At 40.7% G+C, this 25,133-nt stretch overlaps 1 protein-coding gene across 14 annotated transcripts in view; it reads left to right on the top strand.

The window, feature by feature from the left end:
- The first annotated feature begins 3,397 nt into the window (after positions 1-3,397).
- myo18ab (myosin XVIIIAb) overlaps positions 3,398-25,133 on the top strand; it is a 299,483-nt gene continuing 277,747 nt past the window's right edge. For 12 of the 14 annotated variants that reach the window (XM_038814300.1, XM_038814298.1, XM_038814286.1 and 9 more), the window contains exons 1-2: positions 3,398-3,562; positions 12,832-13,981. In XM_038814300.1, the coding sequence (XP_038670228.1) occupies positions 12,974-13,981 (1,008 nt within the window). In that variant the 5' untranslated portion in view covers positions 3,398-3,562; positions 12,832-12,973. Of the gene's footprint in view, positions 3,563-3,738; positions 4,083-11,579; positions 11,795-12,831; positions 13,982-25,133 lie in introns of those variants that run through there. The other 2 variants (XM_038814282.1, XM_038814281.1) reach the window with 2 other exon arrangements.

Genomic DNA, 25,133 nt, shown 5'->3' with positions numbered 1-25,133 from the left:
GACCTCCTTCAGTAGCCTTGGAAAAACTCCATCTGGCCCTGCCGACTTATCAACTTTCAGGAATTGCAACCCTTCGAGTACTTCCTCTCTCTTTATGATTCTCCCATCCAATGTTTCACAGTGTTCCTCCTGGACTACATTATCTGCATCATCCATTTCCTTTGCAAACACAGAAACAAAATATTCATTTGAAACCTTTCCCACAGTCTCTACATCTACACACAGGTCCCCTTCTTCATCTCTGATAGGTCCCACTTTTTCCTTAACTAATCTTTTACCATTAATATATTGGTAAAACATCTTTGGGTTTTCTTTAATTTTACTTGCTAAACATTTTTCATGGCCTTTTTTTGAGAGACCTAGGTACCTAGGTAGAGATCAATCTCGTTATGCCTCAAGTAGCTCAGATAAAGGGATGTAGTCAGTGGTTGAGGAACAGAATTTGTGGTGAAGGTCAAGGACAATGGCTTCAGTCTTTCCAATAATTAGTTGAAGGGTATTTCTGCTGATTATATACTGGATCCGGACAAGCAGTTTGACAATTTACAGAAAGCAGAGAGATGAAGAGAGGTAGTGGTGAGGCCGAGCTGGTTGTTGTCTGCATACATGTGGAAAAAATTGTATAAATTAAAGCATAACGAAGTAATGAAATATAATGATTTTGAATTTTCAATGATAACTTGACCATTGGGTGAATAGGACACAGTAAAGAACAGGATATGGGTGTTGGATATGGGTGAAAATATTAAGTATGTACTGAATGAGTATTTAAACCATTCTATTCAAAATATTGCTTGGCACACTCCAACAAGGTGTAACTTTGCGAGTATACAACTTACATATTTATTGGTGTGTGACTCACAGCCCAATTTCACAACCATTGTGAAATGAAAATCTCTAAGTCACTCAACGTAATGTCTTGTGCTAAGGAGTGGTTAGATCTGTGTTCATACCCGTGATTCCCCACAAAATGAGCTCATAATCTAGCCTTTTACATCGACAGAATGGTATTGACTGAAGCATAGATGTTTTCCCTGCAGTGGGGAAGAAAAATGCCAGAGGACAAGTCACCCTTTACTGTTTGTGACTGGCTCAAGAACAAAACTTGGAACAGCTGTTCTCTCAGCTGGAAATAGAGGGAACAATAAAACAATCCTTATTTTATTTTCCTCCCTCACTATTTTCAGAGACATTAACAATGCACACCATTATATACTAATGGTTCCAACTTGCACTGTCCAATGAAGTGTTTTGAATATCAGATTTGGCCTAGATATTGCCATGCGAGTCAAAACCTAAATCTCTAATTCTGTGCGTTATTCTTTTGACTTCATTCATCTTGCCTCACTTTCAACATGTACTTTCCTTCCTGTTGCGGTTGGACACCTGGCATTCCTGTACTAGGAGGCCAAGTGAAAAGCTCCTTCTGTTTGCCAAACTTTGTCCAAAATTGGGCATTAGGAAGTGCTGAGGCCTGAGGGTAGTCTACGTTATCTTGTTTTCCTTCTGCTATTTGTTGCCTTCTTTACTTGTAACTCTTCCTGGCAGGATTTTCAACATTCCCAAGATTATCCCAAATTCACTCAGAATTAAACATTACACTCCTGGACACTGCTGTGAACAACCTAGGAGAAAGGTCGTCGGGAGAATTTTTTAATCAGCTTTCTTTGTTTCATTTTGTTTTTTTTTATAAATTTAGATTACCCAATTATTTTTTCTATTAAGGGGCAATTTAGCGTGGCCAATCCACCTACTCTGCACATTTTTGGGTTGTGGGGGCGAAACCCACGCAGACACGGGGAGAATGTGCAAACTCCACACGGACAGTGACCCAGAGCCGGGATCGAACCTGGGACCTCAGCGCCATGAGGCGGTTGTGCTAACCACGAGGCCACCGTGTTGTTTCATTTTCTAAGGGCACTATTATTTATTATACACACATTGGAGGTGGTTAAAAACAGCAGGCGAGATGGGAAACCTCCAGGAATATGTCCAACCCTACTTTTTGACAGCACATTTTAGTACAGCAATTTGCCCTGTGGGGAACAGAGCCGGTGAAATGGAAATAATGTAAAATTCCTTCCCATTGCAAAATTAACTCCACAATTCGGTGATATTGTATTGCATTAGTACCAAACGTGCAGCATAATTTAGGCACCATTTGAAACAGGTAGATCTGCTGAAAACACTAAATTTATCTTAAGTGCGAGAATAAAAAAACTTAAATATAGAAGTAATTGACCCAGATTCAGTAATTGTTTCACAGCTTATCTCTGAAATCCTTGTCAAGATATGATATTGCTCAAGAGTGGAATCCCTAGTTTGACTGGAAGAACGCCAAATAATTTTAAGACAGGCTGTGCCTCACTGATTCTGAAATGCATTTTCGCTACATTGAGCTCTTAAGGATACATCCCCCATACAGGAGTTGAATTTTAATTTGTGGAGTGACAGGCTTTAAATCAAGATGGAAGACATCAGTATCTATCTAATATCCGCCTCATGAGTCGTTTGACGTCTTTTAATTTGAAGGCAGCAGCATTTTTGACAACTATTGATGGCACCAAATCCATCTGCTGACAGATCTGCTTATATTGCCAGGGAATCTTTCGACCGACCAACTATCTATCTCTGTATCTGCGACCACCTATTCCCAACGCCTCTTTTGCTGCCGAGTATTGTTTTCACTGCTACTTCAGAAATAAGAACTTCCCTTTGTCACCATCTGCTTAAAGCGATAGTCACCACCTGCTTAAAGTGACAGGCACCATCTGTTTAAAGGGACAATCATTGTATGCTTGTGGCACATGCTACCACATAATCTGAAGGTATTTTGTGATTTCAACAGCACGGTTCTCTACTGTCATGTCGCATCAATTTCTGATTTCTCACTCCAGGGCTACCTTTGGCGCGATGGGATGGGTTCTCGTTCAAAGAGGTTGGGTGGGGTCATGGGGGTGGGACAAGGGTGTGGACCTAGGCAGGATGCTCTTTTGGAGGGTGGGTGTCCACTCGATGGGCCAAATGGGATGAACACTCCAGGCGGGGTCATTGCTGTCTGTGCGCTAATTCATTCTTTGCAATAAAAGCAAAAACTTTTCTCTCCCTACAGATGCTGCCAGACCTGCTGAGATGTTCCAGCATTTTCTCTTTGGTAATTAATTATTTGGGTCAGGTAGAGAGAGAGAGAGAGAGGGAGTGGACTGGCATGGATTCAGGGTGGGCCGAACGTCCCCCTTCCGCCTTGGTTTTGTGTGGAGGGAGGGAGGCGGGGCGACGCATAGTCTCGAGCTGCCTGGGCGCCGGGGGATCGACTCGATGCGCTGTCCAAGGAGGGGCGCGTGGCCTCAGCCGGCAGCTGCGCGCGCGTTCGCGCGTATGTTGACGGGGCGCTCCCTCCCTCGCCCAAGCCGGCGGTGCTTCGAGCGAGCGCGCGCACGCACGCACGCAGCGCCATTTTAACCGTCTCGGAGTCGCGCGACGCTGGCCGGACAGAGGCTCGCGCTGTCAACGGCTGCCCAGCAGCGAGACCCGCAAATAATGCACGCTCCTGTTCCCCTTGGTGAGTCTCGCTCGTTGCTTTCAATTCAGCTGGCCCCCACCCCGTCCACCGACTCTTATTTTATTCCTAGTATTTTTTTCCTACCCTATCTCTCTGTCGGTTCCATTCCAAAGAGTGTCTGCCATTATTAACACATTTTTCAATGATGTGTATGTGTTTGCTCCCCTCCTTCCCCACCCCACGTTGGGTTCTTTTTGTGGATGGAGGGGAGGTTCGAGTTTTCAGGAAGCGAATGCCAAGCGTTTCATGGAGGATCCAGCAAAATCGGGGGGAAAAAAGGGGTGGCGAGAGGGGGCAAAGACACCGATGAAGCTGCGACCCACCAGGGAAATTAAAGCCCCTGCTTCGACCGATTTGACACACGCACAAACAAAAAAAACTCGTGCTTTTTTTTGGTGTGTGCAGATCTTTCCCTATTGTTTGTGGAATGCATCTATTGTGTCACTGATTTCGATTGTAGGCCAAGCTCAGTACTGCATCTCCAGCCTTCCTTTCTATCTGGGAATGGGAATTTCGCAAGGTAAAAGGTACAAATCGAGCTCGACCTTTAAAGGCACAGTGCACTGCAAGGGAAGACTGTCGCCAACAAATGCGACCGATTTTCTGTCCACATTGCATTGTTTACCCCTGCATTGTTTGCATACATTGCAAATTACGTCGCCTCGTTTCCCCTTTTAATGCCAAGACTAAAAATTGAGTATCTGCAAACATCTGTGGCGAATTTGACGTATTGGTGATTGATTTGTTTTCGAGCCATAAGGTCCATCGTTTGTTTTTAACCAAAGAACACAACTTGGGTTTGCCACCACCCAAGGAGTGGTGTTAGATTGCCCTGTACTGGCGAGTACGCTTTGCATGGGCAACCGTGCGGATTACTCCTTCAGTTTATTTAAAATTGTGTTGAGTTATCTTTCTCCAGGACATTGTACTGTAGATGAATGGCAGTTATGTCAATTTTCCTCAGTTTCCTTCTTTAAACATGTGTTGTGTTTTTTTTTGTCAGACATTTGAGAATTATTGTTTTGAGTTCCTTTTTATATTACATACAGAATTTACAGTTTTTGTCCATTAACTTGTAACAAATGAAATGGGGGGAAAAAAAATAAAAATTGCTTATTGTCACAAGAGGCTTCAAATGAAGTTACTTTGAAAAGCCCCGAGTCGCCACATTCCAGTGCCTGTTAGGGGAAGCTGGTACAGGAATTGAACCCGTGCTGCTGGTCTGCCTTGGTCTGCTTTAAAAGCCAGCTATTTAGCCCTGTGCTAAACCAACCCCATAATGTTAATACTGCAAAATGCCATTTCGGTTGAGAAATAGATTAAGTTTGAACTTTGCTGTTCAATGCTCAAAGCACTGAGACAAGGTTGCACTTTGTCGCAACATAAATCCATATTACAAATAATTTGATATTTATTGGCTAGTTAATTTGCTACTCCTTGCCCACACTTTCAAACTTTTGTTTCCAACTGTTATAATTACTAAATGTATAATAGTTTTGGGATTCCCCTTTTTCATTTATACAACCATTGCAACACTAGTGGACATCTCTAGTTTTCACCACTTAATCTTCAATACACACTTAGGTGTGACATTCTTTTTAGTGATAAATGTGAGAACATATTTTTCTTCATAATTAATGATCTGCTGACAAAATAAAATGTTCATCCAGAATTTTTTATATTGAAGATACTTGTTATAGAAAAACTTAAGTTGGATACTGATTTAAATGAGGTGCAGCAATGTTTTACTGTCTTCATCAGTCAAATTTGTGTTTAGTTATGTAACTTGCTTTTATTGCTGATTTGCACCAGAACATAAACACTGTTCACAAAGTAACTTTTTATTGAGCTACAGATATGAGTCGGTGTTCATGTCTGTAACAAAGTTTTTCTATGTTTTATTATTGATGCTCCCTTTTGAAATATTGTTACATTGCAGTGTTCTGCAATGACAAAACTTTTAGACATTTTGGTCCCCTTTTGAAAATGTGTTGTGCCAACATAGCACATTATGCTCCCAATATATTGCATTATAAGTAGTGTGATATATCTGTGACTCACTTATCCATGAGTTCCACATATTAGTTATGGAGAAAAAGGAGTTCACAGATAAGTTACCTTTGACTTGAAAACTTTTTGTAAGTAGCTGAGTCCTGTTTGGATTGGCAGAAGTACACAATCAAGTCTACTGGACTTGTCTACAAGGGGCTGGATGGCTCACTGGGCTAAATCGCTGGCTTTTAAAGCAGACCAAGCAGGCCAGCAGCACGGTTCGATTCCCGTACCAGCCTCCCCAGACAGGCGCCGGAATGTGGTGACTAGGGGCTTTTCACAGTAACTTCATTGAAGCCTACTCGTGACAATAAGCGATTTTCATTTTCATTTCATTTTCATACTTGTGTGTGATGTCTGGGAGCATCAAAGTGAAAAAAACAAATTAAAAAAGAGCTGCCTGACCAGCAATTTGGAGAATGTTGTGACAGTCACAGAAGCTCTCACATTTTTAAATGATAGATAACATAATATAATTTTTAAATGATTAATCTTTCAAATATCCAAATATGCATTAAGAATGTTGAATTTGGCTGTATAGCTTGTTTACTGAGAAAGTGCAGTTATTTGCTACTTTTCAGAAACAATTTAAATCATTTTTACATGTTTGTTGTTCCAATCGTTGTAATTTGGCAACGCAGGCAAATGGCATTATTCCAGAACACATACAGAGCATTTGGAAAATGGTTACATTTTAAATAAAAATACAAACCTGGCTCTGATCTTAAGGATAATAACTTAAAGAAACTTTGGGTCCTCAATGAGAAAAGCTAATCTCTGGAATTAAGTCGAGACCAATCTGTGGACACAAGTTATAATTTTTACATATGCACATATTTTGAGAAGGTCTACTGTGAGGGAGCAAATTAAATATTTGTTTTTTACAAATCACTTTTTAAAAAAATAAACAGAACTGTTAACATACATCCTTGGATAATTCTGTTCAAGTTTCAACAGTTTGGGTTTGAAATTTTTATTAATATTGAGTAGATGTGCATGCAAATATATTCCTCATTAATGTTCAACTTGTTTGTATTCTGGAATTTCAACTTTTTAAAAACTCATTACAGTAAGTCTCTTTCATTAAGTGACATAAACTAGTCATTGAAATGAGATGGGAATAGACCAGTGGTGTAAACACAGAAAGATGCTTGTTGCTCTTAAGAGCTCTAGCATTCAGATTAAAAAATAAATGACAGCTTAGTTCAATTAGTATATCCTCACCTTCTGTTAGGAATTGATGGGTGGGGCTGATAGCCCACTCCAGTGTTTTAAGTGTGTAATATATACTCACACTTCAGCTCAGTAGGGAGGGAGTGCTGCATTGCATTGGTTACTGTCCTTTGGGTGAAACCATTTAAATTCAAGATCTGTATATCTCAAGTGGTTATGAAGTATCCCATGGCAATAATTGAAGAACAGCAAATTATCTTCAGTGTCCTGTCAAGATTCATCACCCAGCTCCTGACCAAAATGCATCAATTGGACAGGGTGGTTTTTGTTCTTTGGAGGAACTTGTCGTACACAGGTTAGCTCCTGAGATATTAGAAAAGAGGGAGCAAGGTAGTCAGCTCTTTGCTATCTTTGGAACATTGAAATTCAGTGAATTGTATTATGAACAGCTCAGTGATGTATATTGATTTCTGTTGTGTTGAATCAAACTTTGTTACAATCTTTGTAGAGTCAGATAACATTTAAAAAAAAAAAAGATTCAAACTTCCAGTTAGTAGCTGAAAGAATGACACTTCAAGATTTCATATTTAAAAATACTTCCTGTTACCAATGACGAATGGCACTGTTGACCAAATGCTATTTTCTTTCTTGTAGATAACTTGTACTTTCCACTCGGGAGAGGAACATTTCCCTTTTACACTTATTACACGCCACACACTCCACGGAATTAGTCATTAGAGCAAACAGCCTACAGTTGCTCCTGGCTTCCAGTAGGTTCCCAGAGCCTGCTTCATAGAAATATAGGGCGCAATTCCCCCCCCCCCCCATGCCGGTTGGGAGAATCGCTGGGACGCCGGGCGAGTCCCGCCACACCGCCCCGGCACCCGCACGCGAATCTCCCACCCCCCCCCCCCCCCCAAAACCGGTGCGGCGAGATTTGTGGCTGGCCGCTCGGAGAGAATCGCCGCTCACCATTTGTAACGGGCGAGTGGCGATTCCCCGGCCCGGATGGGCCGAGCGGCCTGCCTAATACGACGTATCGGGGCTGTTCAGCACACTGGACTAAATCGCTGGCTTTGAAAACAGACCAAGGCAGGCCAGCAGCACGGTTCGATTCCCGTAACAGCCTCCCCGAACAGGCGCCGGAATGTGGTGACTAGGGGCTTTTCACAGTAACTTCATTGAAGCCTACTCGTGACAATAAGAGATTTTCATTTAATTTTCATTCCCACCGGAGCCGTCCACACCTGGTCGCTGTCGGCGGGAACAGCGCGGGAACGCTGGGTGGGTGGGGGGGGGGAACGGCCTGTGGTGGGGGGGGGGGGGGGAGAGGGGTCCAGCATAGGGGGGGCCCAAAAGGGGTCTGGCCCGCGATCGGTGCCCACTGATCGGCGGGCCGGCCTCTCTGAAGGAGGACCTCCTTTCCTCCGCCGCCCTGCAAGATCTATCCGACATTTCTTGCGGGGTGCCCGCGGGGAGGACGGCAACCGCGCATGCGCATGAGAGGGTCTCCCTTGACCCTCTTCCTCATGGCAACATGAAACACATTAACTTTGTGTCCAAGTAGAACTGCTGATTAGCTATCATTGACCCAGTTCTCTTTCATCTTTTAAAAGTAAATAGATGGTTTACAACACAATCGTTTACAACCTGACACCTATAACAACTCTCTGAGACTTTGGGAGACTTGTAGTTTACTTATTTTAAACTAGAGATGATTGCTGTTACCCCCAGATATAAATACATTGCATCTTTTTTCAGTTAAACGATCTTTGATCTCTAACAAGAAATGATCTCTAACAAGAAAACCAGCCAGGCTTACTGCCAGGAATATGATGAATTGGTCACATGACCCCCTTCATTTATCCTAAACCTAAAGCTACAGTTCCAAAATATAATCATTTTATAGTGTTGCAATTATGAGTTTTATGTTGGAAGCCTGTGCATTTAGCTTTTCAGAATTTGGGCACATTTATTATTTTGCTGTTTTGGCCATTGACTTAATCTGATGTTGGGAGTGTAGAGGCCATGATTGTTGGTTTGTAAAGTAAGCTATGCATACGTTATGTGGACAGAAAAATCATAATGGTGAACTTAACTGATGTTCTGCTGCATGTATTATTTGTTGGTGGGTGTTTGGGTTGCAGATGAGAAAATTGTAATTGCTTCTGATGCAAGATTATTGGCCTGTTACTAAGAAAGATGTGCAGGTTAGGTCGGATTATGGGCATAGGTGGGGGAGTGGGCCTAGCAAGTATGCTCTTTCAGAGGGTTGGTGCAGACTTGATGAGCTGAAAAGCCTCCTTCTGCACTGTAGGGATTCTATGGATCCTAAAACTTTTGGGATGGCACAGTGGTTAGCACTGCTGCCTCACAGAGCTAGGAACCTGGGTTCAATTCTGGCCTTGGGTGACTGCCTTTGTGGAGTTTGCACTTTCTCCCCATGTCTGCGTGGGTTTCCTCTGACTGCTCCAGTTTCCTCCCACAGTCCAGAAAGCTGCAGGTAAGATGGATTGGCCATGCTAAGTTGCCCCTTTGTGTCCAAAGATGTGTGGGTTATGAGGTTGTGGGGATAGGGTCGGGGAGTGGGTGGGGTGCTCTTTCGGAGGATCGGTACAGATTTGATGGGCCGAATGGTTGGCTTCTGTACTGCAGGAATTCTACGGTTCTAAGATTTCTGCTGGCATAGATAGCACCGTTGAGTCATAGAAGTTTACAGCATGGAAACAGGCCCTTCGGCCCAACTTGTCCATGCCGCCCAATTTTTATCGAGATGTTTAAAGGAAGAAAAAGTTGTGCATTTAATGTAAAACTGAAACTTGTGTGCAAACCATGTTGATGCCAGCTTGGTTGCAGCTTTGTTGCATCAACTCAAAACTGTCAACACAAAACTGCAAGTTTCAGTTGTATAAATATGTGATATAAAGAATGAGAGATGATCTTATTGAAACATATAATGTTCTGAAGGGACTTGACTGAGGGGATGTTTCCCCTCATGGGGGATTCTAAAGGTAAGATGCACAGATTCAAAATACGGAGTCTCCCATTTTAAGATGGAGAAGTTGAGGAATTTCAACTCTTGAGTGTTGTTAATCTTTGGAATTCTCCATCCAGAGAGGGCAGGCTGGTTCAATCAGTGTATTCAAGGCTGAGTCAGAATTTTGATCTACAGAGGAGTTGAAGATTATGGGGAGCTGACCAGAATATGGTCCTGAGGGACAAATTCTCTTTGTGATTTGTTTTGAAGTTGTCAATATTTTCTTTAATAATTGTGTGTACAATTTTACTGTGAAATAATCAGGAATAAATATTCCCCCCGTGAGTAAAACTGCCATTGATCTTGAACTATTATAAGCCTTCCGGCTAGTTCTATACCTCACAGGTCAGTGATTTTATGACTATCTGCTTCCAATTGTGCTGTACAAATATAATCTGACATTAGAGAAGTTTGTATTATTGTGAAACATGGAAGTGGCTCTAATTATAACCTGTCACAGTTGCAGAAGTTTGATTCAGTTTTAAAAATCTGTTATGAACGTTTTGAATTATTGTTCCTCAAAGTTGACCAGATAATTAGTAGACCAAGTAATGATTAAAATTGCACTGTCATTTTGGCGGAGGAAGGATCATTATTTGGATTATTGTGCATCAGAATGGGAGAGTGCAAGTATTAAATGTGGCCATCAGGCATCCTTCATTTAAGGGAAAACAAACCATATAAAACTTTTAATTGATCTTTTTGTTCTCTCCATTTTACTGCATTCATGTAATTAGGATACTAGCTCAAGAGCCTTGAAAAGTGAAGGATGTAATACAATACGTGGTTGCTCTATTGCAGGGGTGGGCAAACTTTTCCGTGCAAGGGCCACATTCAGAAATTCACAATTTTAAAGGGCCGCATAGTATTAATAGTCCCGGTTGTAACCAATTAGCGTGCGGCATATACCTCAGCGCTTCCCCCGGCGGCATCCTGCCTTTAGCCCTCTTTATCTCTACTTTTCAAAAATGGCGCTTCACTCGGTTATGATTCTGGGCGCCTCATATAGAACATAGATCAGTACAGCACAGAACAGGCCCTTCGGCCCTCGATGTTGTGCCGAGCAATGATCACCCTACTCAAGTCAACGTATCCACCCTATACCAGTAACCCAACAGCCCCCCACATTAACCTTATATAAAAAAAAATTTTTTTTTTTAAATTTAAAAAAAATGTTTTTTTTTAATGACTTGATCTTGGTGGGCCGCATAAAGACCTTTGCGGCCTGCGGGCCGTAGTTTGCCCACCCCTGCTCTATTGTATTTGCATTTAATGATGTGTCTGAACTGCTATTTATTTCTGAATCTTTTTCTGATCTATATTGCCATCAGCACTCATTGCTTTAAATAATTAAAACTGTCACATGCAAGTTAAAATAATTATCCTAATTTATTTTCAAAATTATCATTGCATTCCCTTTTTCCTCATTTTGCTTTTTCCATTGTTTTCTGAAATTTTCTAGAAAATGTGGATGGGAAGGCCATTTGCCTATTTTAGTTCATCCATTCAGAGAGGTCCTAATATACCCTGTATCTCGTTGTTTCTTAAATAATTTCAAGATTTGCCATCATTATTCTACCTGAGGTTTGTGCATCACTCTTACATGAAGAAAGTTTTCCTGTCATCGGTCTTAAATTTACATTTTTATTAATTTGAGTCTATGTTAACTAATTCTGCTGTTTAGTTTAATTATAATTAAGATTAACTTTTTTACCTTTTTTAGCCTTCTTGTATACCACTATTAGATCAACCCTCAACACTACCTTTCTTGGCTGATAACCTGACTTTCCACCACCCAACACAAGATTGGAATCAGTCAAATTTCTTGGCAACCAAAAAGGATGCAATATGTAGGATATGGTCTGAATGGTGCAATATAAAGAAGATTATTGCCTCCTTTGACTTGTTTTTCGCTAATGTCGTGTGGATCTGTCATTGCTCCACATCATTTGGATACATTTGGCTTATTGGTTGGTTATTAAGATTCTCAAATGTTTCTTGGGTTCAATCTTTGCTATTTTTAATGCCATCCTTGATGATTTCTTGTTACTTTTCTTCCTCACTTGCTGCACTTGTTTGCATCAAATTTCAAATGCTATTATTCTGTTCATTTGAATGTACTGTCCAACACTCTATATTGTCAGTGCTTTCTCCATTGATTCTGCAGTCTTTTTTGCTTTGGTATTGTGCAATTTGGCATCTTTACATGAGCTTTTGAATCCAGATCACATGTAAATTAGCAACTGTAGTTGTTCCTGCATTGAGCTCTGAGGCACCCCCTCAGCTCTTCTTTTCCTTCCACCTCTTCTCCATTTACACATTCAATTTTTTATCCTTCAGTCAGTTTCTTATCCATACTAAATCCCCACAGCTTATTTGTTTAAATATTAGTCTGTCATGTGGAATTTTGTCAAATGCATTTTGGAATTCGAGGTACATGTGACCAAAATTTTTCAAATTTGCCTTATTGGATTTACACATGCCACTACCTGTTGGTACCTCACCCATGACCGTTATTCATTTTTGAACACAGATGGTAAATTCAACTGTGAAGAACTATCACAGCTGAAACCCAGCTACTGCTCACTTGGTACCCACATAGTTTTTTCCATCAGGAATTACTGAGGATGATGATTGAGGGAAACTTAGCTGGAGCATATTTCCACTTCCCAATAGCTAAAGAGCGCAAACCAATTGTGGCAGTTCCGTCAGTCATCTGCCTCTTTACAGATCAGGCATCGAATCTAGGATCTTTCTGGCCTATGTGACTTACTTCTGTACTGACTAACAAGCATAGCAACTGAGCAATTAAAAGATAGTTATGCATTTGGATACATGTTCATATTTGTCATCTATATTATTTTGCTATTTGTAATTGCGGTGATGTGTACAATAAAATATTTATTTCTTGAAGTAGTAATTTTAGAAAAATGAATATTGAAATTGAGTACTGAATAGTTGAGTTATATATATTTCTCTTGTAACTATCATTTTGATTTAATTTCAGACACGCACGATTACAGTTGGCCATACCTGTTTAAGAAGAAAAGTGATTTGTCCCTGATTGCAGCTGGACCATTGAAAGATTCTATCTTTATTAATAACTTTTTCACTCGTTAATAATTTTCACACAAAAGAAAACATTGAAAATGTTTAACTTAATCAAAAAAGACAAAGATAAAAAGGAAAAGAAAGAAAAGAAGGAAAAACGGGAGAAAATGTCTGTCGCGGAATTGAAAAGTCTTGAGGAAGTTGGTCTTCGTCGAGGACTCTTTAATTTGAATCGATCGTCGAAGCGGGAATCAAAGACTAAACTGGAAATTTCTGCTCCAATCCCAATTAAAGTAGCTAGTAGTTCAGATCTTAATCTTACCGATATTGATTCAGACACTGTTAGTAACCGAGGAAGCATGATTTTTGATTCCGAGCAGTTGAGTACTGCCAGTTCCAGCGATGACCTCAAAATAGATGATAGTAGTTTGAAGGGATCTGTACTCCAGAGAGCAGCTTTGTTTGGCTCTCTTGCTAAACAAAATTCAGTCCAACTAGTAAAGAGGTTCTCTTTTTCACAAAAGAGCCGAGAAGAGACGTCCGAAGTGTCATCTCCATCAGAAAACTCTGCAACTCCTTCACCACAAGTAGAAATGAGAAATGAAGGCTTGCTACTTAAGTATCTGGAGGAAATTCCCAAAAATATATCCGATTCAGTGTTCCTGGCAAGTTCTAATACTCCGATTCCGGAAATTGTAGATAAAAGTTTTGTTGCTGATCTACGGCTTCCTCCTATGGTACCACCTTTACCTACCGAACCCAGAGATCTTGTTTTGCAGAGAAGAAATACAGGAGACTTTGGATTCTCTTTGCGGAGAACTACCATGCTGGACAGAGGACCTGATGGGCAAGTTTACCGCAGAATGGTTCACTTTGCAGAACCTGGTGCTGGCACCAAAGATCTTGCATTGGGCCTCATGCCTGGTGACAGACTAGTGGAAATTAACAGTAAGAATGTTGAAAACAAATCACGAGATGAAATAGTTGAAATGATCCGTCAATCTGGAGACACCGTAAGATTGAAAGTGCAGCCAATCCTGGAGTTGAATGAGCTGAGCCGATCTTGGTTGAGAAACCATAAAGGAATTCGCAGAGATACTTTTGGTGTAAGTACTTAAAATAAATCAACTCTCATCTTGCTTCGATTAGGTGTTGTAGCTCACTTGTAGCTCCAAATTACTGGAGGGAATTTATTTAATTGCAATTGCAGATGTTTAAAAAATGATGTGGTACCAGAAACTGTTATGCCTCAGGAGCATGGCCAGCAAACTTGATTTGGTTATCAATAATTATAATTAATGAGGAGAGCATTAACATAATAGGGTTTATATTTACAATAATACTAGTGTGCTTCATGGTATTTTGTAGAGATTAGTTTTCTTTTTGAACCAACTACTCCTGACTGGTATTAGTGTGATTTGAATAATGTAAGATTAATGAAAATGTAGCAATATAATTGTTTGGAAAATTAGTTGTAAGTATGATCTGAAAGAGCTTTGCTGCCTGCAACTTTGTATTGCTATCTTCAAAATTTCATGCCATGTTATGGCATGTTTAATGGTTCATTTGTTTTTGGTGTGGTGTGATTATGATGCGAAACTGGTGTCAGGTATAGCTTAACACATGCCAGTGAATAGATAGCCCTTTTTACATAATAAAACAGAAAATGCTGTAAAACCGCAGCTGATCTGGCAGAATCTGCAGAGAGAGAAACAGAGGGTTTCAAATCCATATGACTCTTCTTCAGAGCTTAGGAGAGTAGAATAGTGATAGATTTTATACTGTTGAAGACGGATTGGAGCAGGTGGAGAAAATAGAAGGTCAGGGATAGCTGGGAGCTTGGGAAAAATTTGACAGATGTCGTGGACATAATGTGAAGAAAGTGTTAATGGTAGTATGAAAGACTAAAGAAGATGGCAAAAATATGAGATAGCAGAATGTGTTAATAGCAGAACATAGGTCGGCATTCTGTGGGCGAAACATAAGAACAAGTTATAGGTGGTCCTATGAAATGAGGGGGTGGGGAGGTGGAAGAAAAATAAGATTAAAACATTTTTTACATAGCATTTTACAAAGTACTCAATTTTCTTTTTCATTTGGCTCCAAAAGGTGGAGAGTGGGGGTGAATCAAACATAGTGTAAACGGGGCTAAAAGACCCAATTATTCTTTTATTGTATTTCTGAATTATACACGTCGTACATTTTTGTTTGTGTTTGTTAATTTGTTTGACTGCACTATGGCTTGGCCATTGTCGCAATTCTCCTGCGAAAAGAAATGTGCTCCTTCACTGCTTAAGACAGAATTTCAATATCAAAACCATGTCATGGTGGAATTTCCTGTATATTTCAGTTTTGAGATAAGCATAATTGTGATGCAAGACAAATACTCATGGTAAAAGATTGAGGAAGCTCTGGTACAAATATGTTGTGCATGTAGTTACCATATACATCAACATCTTTTATTTAACATTCCGCCAAGATGCTCGTTATCTCTTTAACCAAACTTTTTATCACTGTTTTTATTAATTCATGGGATGTGGTCGTCGCTGGCTGGGCCAGCATTTATTGCCCATCCCTGAGTGTATTTAAGAGGCCTGTCTAATATTTCTGCATGCAGCTCAGTGTCATATTTTGTTTTATATGGCTCATATGAAACACATCAGGAAGACAGTTGTTACATTAAATAAAAGTTGTTCAGAATTACAACTATTATAGCGCAGAGGAGGCCATTTGGCCCATCCTGTCGGCACTGGCTCTCCGAATGAGCTATTCACTTAGTTCATTATAATACTCAGTTGCTCTCCAGGCTCGAGCCCGACATGCAAATTTTCTGCAGTTATGCAGATTCAAAACAGGTGTGAAATCAAGTCTAGAAAAATAATAGTTGGGGTGCTTAATTGCAATTGATTAGTTTTTGACTCAATCAGCTTGTTTCCTATTCTTCGCAATACATTTAATGACCTCGGTGTAAGCCACTTTAAAAGTTGCAGTTTTGTGATTGTATAACCTTGAATTTCCATCAACTTTTTTGTCCAGAGATGTGTGTAATCTAGGTGCAAATCAAATATGTGCCTTGAAATTTGTGGAATTTTGGGTGTGAATGAGCTACGTGCTGAACCACAGTATGATCAAATCACCTGATCATTAACAATTGTTTATTGATTCCACCATCCGACCACATATTTCACCCTTGGAACTAATTGCAGACCCTTTATGCTTGCTCATTTTCTTTACGTCTTAATAATATTTTCAGGAGTAGCAGGAAAAGATCATTTTTTAGGTGTTTCTCCAATATGTTTTGAGCTTTATTTGTATCATCTCTTGGGATGTGTGCTATATCGTTTAAGTAGCCTTAAAAACTGAAATGTTTTCCTGATTGATCGTAAATATACTGTCTGGTCTTAAATATATTGTAACAATTATGCAAATTGTTGGTTAAATTGAAACTACTTTCGGCATATTCTATAATGAGATCAGCAGGAAATTTGCATTCAATTTGACAGTAGCAGCAGAATGGATGCTGGAGTGGGGCATTTTCAGGTCTAATTCTGGGTTACATCAGAAAATATCAGGCCAATATGTTGTGCATGTTATATATCAATAATACTCGGATAGCATGAAACTTTAGTTTCATTGTGAAAAGAAGATGATGTACCTTGAATTCAACATTTTGGTTCCTTTTTTTTACACTGAGTTCAGCTTTATTTGTGCCTCTTTTTGTTAATATCCATATGAGACATTTAAAGAACATTTAACCTTGCATACAGGTTTTAAGCTACATTTCAAAATTACTTCATTGTCTGTTTTAAAAAAAAAGCTTTTGGAAGTCTTGAGGTTGTGAAAGACATTCTAGAAATGTAAGACTTTTTTGTTCTCTTCTAAACCTATCCTTCAAATCCTGTGACTCTCCTATTAGCCCAGAAAGTATTTTCTAAAACCCAGTGCCTTTGCTCCAGGAGGTAAATATTCTGAACCATAGAAATCCTACAGTGCAGGAAAAGGCCATTTAGCCCATCTAGTCTGCACTGACCCTTAATTATTTTTTAGTGCCACTTCGGTGTTAATATCTGTTCCAAGTTTACTTTCTTTTAAAGTTTTATTCACAATTTATCCTGTTATAAGTTTAATATCTTAATGGGGTGCTTTAATCATCTTCTCTAGTAACTCTAAAGTTCCCCAGTCTTGTTCTGAACCTTTGCTCTCTGTTCACATGTCACACACCACATGCTGGGACAGGTTGAAAGAGTTGCTAAAAGTGTAAGTCCTATGGGATTTATTAATAGGGTTATAGAGTACATGAGCAAGAAGGTTATGTGAACTTGTATAAAATCATGAGGGGCCTGGACAGATTAGATAGGGAGAAACTATTCCCATTTATGAAAGGATTAAGGATGGGAGGGCACTGATTTTAAAGTTACTGGCAAAAACAACATAAGAACGTTTTCACGAGTGAGTGGTTAAGGCCTGGAATGCACTGCCTGAGAGTGTGGGCGAGGTAGGTTTAATTCAGAGTTATATCACAGAATTTACAGTGCAGAAGGAGGCCATTCGGCCCATTGAGTCTGCACCGGCTCTAGGAAAGAGCACCCTACCCAAGGTCAACACCTCCACCCTTTCCCCATAACCCAGTAACCCCATCCAACACTAACGGCAATTTTGGACACTAAGGGCAATTTATCATGGCCAATCCACCTAACCGCACATCTTTGTGACTGTGGGAGGAAACCGGAGCACCCGGAGGAAACCCACGCACACACGGGGAGGATGTGCAGACACCGCACAGACAGTGATCCAAGCCGGAATCGAACCTGGGACCCTGGAGCTTTGAAGCGATTGTGCTACCCACAATGCTACCGTGCTGCATGAAGCATTAAGAAGGGATTTAGATTGTTATGTAATTGTGCAGCAGCTGGGGCAATTTCTGTCGCAGCAATTTGAGGACACTCTAGTCCAGGGGTGGGCAAACTTTTCCGTGCAAGGGCCACATTCAGAAATTCACAATTTTAAAGGGCCGCATAGTATATTAATTGATAGTCCCGGTTGTAACCAATTAGCGTGCGGCATATACCTCAGCGCTTCCCCCGGCGGCATCCTGCCTTTTGCCCTCTTTTTCTCTACTTTTCAAAAATGGCGCTTCACCCGGTTATGATTCTGGGCGCCTCATATAGAACAGTACAGCACAGAACAGGCCCTTCGGCCCTCGATGTTGTGCCGAGCAATGATCACCCTACTCAAGTCAACGTACCCACCCTATACCAGAAACCCAACAGCCCCCCACATTAACCTTATATAAAAAAAAATTTTTTTTTTTTAAATTTAAAAAAAATGTTTTTTTTTAATGACTTGATCTTGGTGGGCCGCATAAAGACCTTTGGCGGGCCGCATGCGGCCCGCGGGCCGTAGTTTGCCCACCCCTGCTCTAGTTCCTCCTGGTTGATGGAATTGAAGGCCTTTGTGAAGTCAAATAAGGCCAAGAATTGAGGTTGCTTCTGCTTTCTGCATTTTTCTTGGGCTTTCTTTTTGTGATGATCACTGTGACTCTTGATGGACAGAATACATTGTCAAATTGGTCGGAGCTCTTTGACTGTGAGAAGACAATTGAGAAGGACTCTTGGAGTCACCTTCTCTGTGATGGAAAGCAGAGATATGTCTCTGTAGTTGCGGAATGGCTGACACTTGCGTATGCGCTCACTCGGAGACTGAGTTCCAAACTATTGTCGATGTATTCATGGAGACATATGGAAGAATGGGCCTTGAGCTAAAAATCTAGACAACAAAGGTCCTCTATTGGCAAAGAAATTCTCTCAAACAAGAGTTTGGACTTAAACATGGGTAATCTTTATTCATGTTGGTTTTACTTGCAAGGAGACATCGCTTTTAACAACAGAGAAAAATATTCTTTCTGCTTTTCTTCAGCTCAGTCTGTCCAAGCTTTGGAGTGGGGATCTTTATACAGAAAAAAGGCAAGCTGTGGTGTTTACTGACACAAGAAGCATAGTGCATTGGCTTAATCTAATTTCCTATGTAAATGCTGTAACATTGATACGGATAAGGAAACTGATAAAATTCCTTAAACTACAAAGATCCATGCAGGTGTCATAATTTTACATAACAGAACAGTTGGAACCCAAGATGGATAGACACATTAATAATCAGTCAACACACCATAGATTTGAGCCAGGGAAGTGGGATGGAAATTTTCGGAATTGGGAGGAGAAAGGAATTAGCACACTAAAAGATTATTTCTTGGGGGTCGTTTTGCGTGATTGAAGGAGCTGGGAGCGAAGTTTGGGCTGGAGCATGGGGAAATATTTAGATACATGCAGGTTCGAGACTTTGCCAGAAAGTAGATACAGAGCTTCCCAGTAGAGTTGGCTTCCACATTGCTGGAGAAAGTGCTGACGATAGGGGGACTGGAGAAGGGGGTAGTATCGGCGGTTTATGGGGCTATTGTGGAGGAGGAGAAGGCGGCGCTAGAAGGGATCATGGCAAAGTGGGAGGAAGAGTTGGGAGAGGGTATGGAGGAGGAGTTCTGGTGTGAGGTCCTCATGAGGGTGAACGCCTCCACCTCGTGGGCGAGTTTGGGGCTGATACAGCTGAAGATGGTGTATAGAGCGCACGTTACAAGGGTGAGGATGAGCCGGCTCTTTGAGGGGGCAAAAGATGTGTGTGTGTGGGGGGGGGGGGGGGGGGGGGGGGGGGGGACGCAAACCACATACCACATTCATATGTTTTGGTCCTGTCCAAAACTGGAGGATTACTGCAAGGAGGTTTTTAGGGTAATGTCTAAAGTGCTGCATGTGAAACTGGACCCGGGCCCTCGGGAGGCCATATTCGGGGTGTCGGACCAGCCGGGGTTGGAAACGGGCGCGGGGGCAGATGTTGTAGTATTCGCCTCATTGATTGCCCGAAGGCAGATCCTGATGGGGTGGAGATCAACCTCTACACCCTTGCCCTGGTGTGGTGGGGGGACCTTCTGGAATTCTTAACGCTTGAAAAGGTCAAATTTGAACTGAGGGGAAGGATGGATGGGTTCTACAATTCATGGCCGTTATTCATTATGCACTTTCGAGAATTGGATCACATCGAACATTAGGGGGGTTGGGGGCTGGGAGGGTTGGGGGAAGGGGGACTGTATGTGTTAATATGGGTGATTCCTGATTCTGTTTTGTCATTTGTTTATGTTAACATATGGGCCAATGTCTGGGGTTTGGTGGGAGGATAGGATCGTTGTTATTGATATTACATTCGTTACTGATTATTGTTTATTGTTGGGTAAATTTGGGAGATGTGAAAAAGGAGGAGAATAAAAAAAAAATATTTTTAAAGTTTAAAAATAAATAATCAGTCAACAGATTTCATGTTGCCCCAGGAGGCATTTGCATAGCAAAAGCACTATTACACAGATGGCTTTGATCCTAGGAAGCTTACTTTAAGACAGTGATTCTCCCTTGCCACAGGGATGAGTGCTGTCTAGCAAGGTCAACAATTTTGAAATTTCTTTAATCCTTTTATTGATGAATATTCTTTCATACTACCAGCTTTCTCAAGGAGACAGTGAATTCCATCGCAACTTGCTGTGTCACAAAAAATCCCTCTAGTTTTTCTGTTTATTATTGTAATCTGTGTTCTCTGGCTGTGACCTTTCTACAGTTTCTTCTTATTTGCTCTATCAAAACTCTTTCATGACAATTCTGAACACTTCCATTAAGTTCTTCCTTTGCTGTCTACTCAAAGGAGAGCAACCCCAGCTTTTCTAGTCTCGATGTAATTTGTACTGCCATCATTAAAGATTTGTATATGTACCCTCCAAGTTCTTTCTGTTCCTTTGAGCCCTTTTACAGTTGTACTCTTTAGTTTATATTGCTTCTCATTGTTCCTACTTAAATGCATCACATCACAGATCTGTATTTAAATTTAACTTGCCATGTAGGAGGGTTTGTGGTACAGTGGTAATGCATCTACTTCAGGACCAGAAACTTTGGGTTTAAGTCCAACGCCAGGGCTTGCTGGCTATGGAAGTAGCATATAACACAGCTCAACTAGCTCTTGATCAGCTCTGAAATCCTTCCACCACGTCCCCCACTACTCATCAAAAGGAAAAACAATGTGGGTGTGAAGTTTGCTTAAAAGAAATTCACCAGTGTTTTTGTGTCCATTTGAAGTCTGTTGCTACATTTCCAAGTAAATAATATGGCAAACCTAAACCTTTTGCAAATGCGTGCAGGCCTTCTTCGTAATGCTGATGCCATTTAATTCCTGTGATCCAAGCGACATATTTTCTCATATTCCATGGATCCTTTTTTCCAGCAGATGGTTTTATTTAATTTTGAAATTCAGAAATTGTTTATTCCTATATGTCAAATTGCAATCATGAATGCCAACATTTCATCTTGACTTTGAAAGCTATGCTATTTATTAATAAAAAGCAGATTGTGCAGTGAGTTCTTCAAACATGTTTTAACTGGAAAATTGTGTTCTCAAGAGTTCAGTCAAATTGCCCTACATAGAACTGTGACAGATTTAAATAGCAAAAAAGGGTGTGGATGCATGTGTTGAAGTCATTTCAACTCTGTTCTGCAACTTACAGCATTGCTGCATTTAAAAAAAAAAAATCCTTTCTGGTATTTGTGGAATTCCGAAGGCAGGTGGTTTTTAAATTCTTTTTTGACTAGATTTGTCATGATGCACATTTTCATGGAATCCCGTACAGAAATGAGGTGTGTTAATAGTTTGACTAAACTGCTGATAATAGAGGAATACACATTGGAAGTCGGGCACTCTTGTAATGATAATTTCAAAAACCCTTGGTGGGTGTGCAGTTGAGCCCTCTTCGGCTTGCAGGAAAGGTTTTATTAGCCTTTGTATGTTTTCTAGCTTAGAAATCGTTTGTAAGACCGGTAGAAGGTATAAAAACTGAAATTCATACTTCAGGCACCTGAAGCTTGCTACAAACCTTTTCAAGATCCGGGATTAGATTATAGATATATTTGCACATCAATTTTGTTATTTATATTCATCATTTTCCTTTTTCTTTAATGTTTAGAATGTTTGGTATTGCTTTGATTCACATTTTTGATGCTTTCTGATCAGAGATGTTAAAAAGAATTTGGTCACTTTTCTAACACATTGCAAAAATGAATGCAGATGTGTAATATTTAGAACCAAGTGTTAAACAGCTCTTCTATATCATAGAATCATAGACTTTACAGTGCAGAAGGAGGCCATTCATCCTCTGAGTTTGCACCAGCCCTTAGAAAGGGCACCCGACCCAAGCCCACACCTCCACCCTCCCCAGTAACCCGACCTAACCTTGGCATGGCCAATCCACCTAACCTGCACATTTTTGGACTGTGGGAGGAAACCAGAGCATCCGGAGGAAACCTACACAGACACGGGAGAAAGTGCAAACTCCAACGCCAAGTCTTTTTTGTCTTATGCCGGAAATCTGAGTTTGAACTGCTGAATACAATTCTACATTACTTATTTATTTCCTAAAACATCATTAATTTCGGTACTAGAGTTATATCCACTTTTGGAACTAATTGAGCAGAAATCAAGTTACTGCTATTTTTAACTATTAAACAAAAATGCATGTCTCCTTCATGTAGATGTTTTAAAAATTGTAGGAAGTAGGGTAATTTTGACTTGACCACTATAAACTGCCTTTGAAGTCTTTTTTTTGTCCTTTGCAGTCTTCTTTGAGGTCTTTCAATTGCATTAATCAGATGTCGCGTTTTTGAGAAAAATCCTTTTTAAGAATTGCACGTGCAACACCTTAAATTTGCAATTTAAAACATGTTTGTACATTGTAAATGGGAGAAATTTCCCCCCCCCCCCCCCCCCCCCCCCATGGCCCTCAGCAGCACATCTCTTCACTATCTGCACAGTTTATTTGGAATCACCCCAGATCCATGCTTCTTTCTCATTCATGTATTGTCCCTTGATGTCATCTGCAGACATTGAGTCGGCTCTCACATATGTATTAATACTGAGTTCTACCACTCCACCTCTCTCAACTGTATGCAGTGTTTATGCTATTAGATTGGTTGTCTGACATCTTGTCACCATGAATCATTTCGAAAGAACAATGGTGAATTGCATTCTTAACGTGATATAATTATTTCGGCATGAAGACTTGGCAAGGTGTCTAATCTTGATGTTGCTCGAGAGAAGCCAAGATTTAAGCCACTGAGTTTTTTTAAAGTGGGCACATTAAAGTTTTTATAAAGATTGTTTGCCTGTAGGGTTATTTTTGTTCCAACCTCTTAAGGAGAGAAAGTAGTTATGGGAGGAAACTCCAAATTCCATATTGAAATGTGTTGACATCCATATTTAGTCTAGCTGATGAGTTTTGTATGCAAGTTTCCTGAAGTGTGCCATTTTTGTCTTGTAATATAATTGCCACGTGTGAGAAGCATGGAATTAAATCCTGGTTCAGTAAAGAATTCTTTAAGTTAACTAGCTATTTGATTTTATTCATTTGCCATTTTCAAGGGGCGGTGGAAAGAACCTAGGCTAGTTATCTGCCTGAGAAAATCTAGTTCTTCAATACCTTTAATTGAAAAAGGTTTTTTCATTGTAATCATAATGAGAATGGTACTCTTTGGGAGAAAGTGCTTTCAGTCTAAAATGCATTCTCATTTGCTACTCTACGAAATAGATTAATATATAAAATGTTTCCTACTTCATAAAACTTCGTAATCTCATTACAGCTTTAGTTCAAACATGGACGAAAGAGCTGAACTCCTGAGGTGGGTTGAGGGTGACTGTCCTGACATCGAGGCAGCATTTGATTGAGTGTGACATCAAGGAGCTCTAGCAAAAACTGGAGTCAATGAGAATCCTGGAAAACTCTTCAGGCTGGAGTCATACCTACCACAAAGGAAGATGGTTATGATGGTTGGAGATCACTCAGATCATTTCAGGACATCACTGCAGCAGTTCCTCAGGATCGTGTCCTAGGCCCAACCATCTTCGGCTGCTTCATCAGTGACCTTCTTTCCATCATAAGATCAGAAGTGGGGATGTTTGCTGATGATTGCATAATGTTCACCATTTGCAATGCCTCAGATACTGAAGCAGTCCATATCCAAATGCAGCAAGCTCTGGACAATATCTTGGGCTTGGACTGACAAGTGGCAAGTAACATTTGCATCACAAGTGCCAGGCAATGATAATCTCCAAAAACAGAATTTAACCATCACTCCTTTACATTGAATGGTATTACCATTGCTGAACCCCCACTGTCAACATTCTGAGAGTTACCATTGTCTAGAAACGGAACTGGACTAGCCATATAAATACTGTGGCTTCAAGTGCAGGTCAGAGGCTATGAATTTTGCAGTGAGAAACTCATCTCCTGACTCCCCAACAAAAGTATCTCAACTATAAGGTAGAAATCAGGAGAATGATGGAATACTCTCCACTTTTCTGGATGAATGCAGCTCCAACAGCACTCAATTAGTTTGACACTATCAAGCACAAAGCAGCCTGTTTTATTGGCACCCCATCCGCAAATATTCGCTCCTTCCACCACCACACAGTGGTAGCAGTGTGTACCATCTACAAGATATACTGCAGGAACTTTTCTTTGAAAGCACCTTCTAAATCCACAGCAACTACCATCTGGAAGGACAGGAGCAGCAGATACATGACTAGACCACCTCGAAGTTACCTGCTAAACACCAGCCTGACTTGGAAATATAATCACCATTCATAGAATTTACAGTGCAGAAGGAGGCCATTCGGCCCATCGAGTCTGCACCGGCTCTTGGAAAGAGCACCCTACCCAAGGTCAACACCTCCACCCTATCCCCATAACCCAGTAACCCCACCCAACACTAAGGGCAATTTTGGATACTAAGGGCAATTTATCATGGCCAATCCACCTATCCTGCACATCTTTGGACTGTGGGAGGAAACCAGAGCACCCGGAGGAAACCCACGCGCACACGGGGAGGATGTGCAAACTCCGCACAGACAGTGACCCAAGCCGGAATCGAACCTGAGACCCTGGAGCTGTGAAGCGATTGTGCTATCCACAATGCTGCCTTGCTGCCCCTTCACTGTGTGGGTGTCAGTGTATCAGCAAATACATTGTATAGCAATTGCTTTGTTAAAACTGGTGATAAGTATTGGCCCAACTGGCTTAGCACTCATCCCATGAATGAATTAAGAATAAATGTGACCAGTCAAAAAGATGGCGACAGAATAACCACTTGTATTAGGTTTCCTGGAAGGGGTCTGTTTGAATGG

This window comes from Scyliorhinus canicula, chromosome 12 (genome assembly GCF_902713615.1).
Source record: "Scyliorhinus canicula chromosome 12, sScyCan1.1, whole genome shotgun sequence".
In the NCBI taxonomy this organism is placed as follows: domain Eukaryota; kingdom Metazoa; phylum Chordata; class Chondrichthyes; order Carcharhiniformes; family Scyliorhinidae; genus Scyliorhinus; species Scyliorhinus canicula.
Note: the sequence above shows the minus strand (reverse complement) of the source record. Positions and strands in the feature narration are given on the sequence as shown.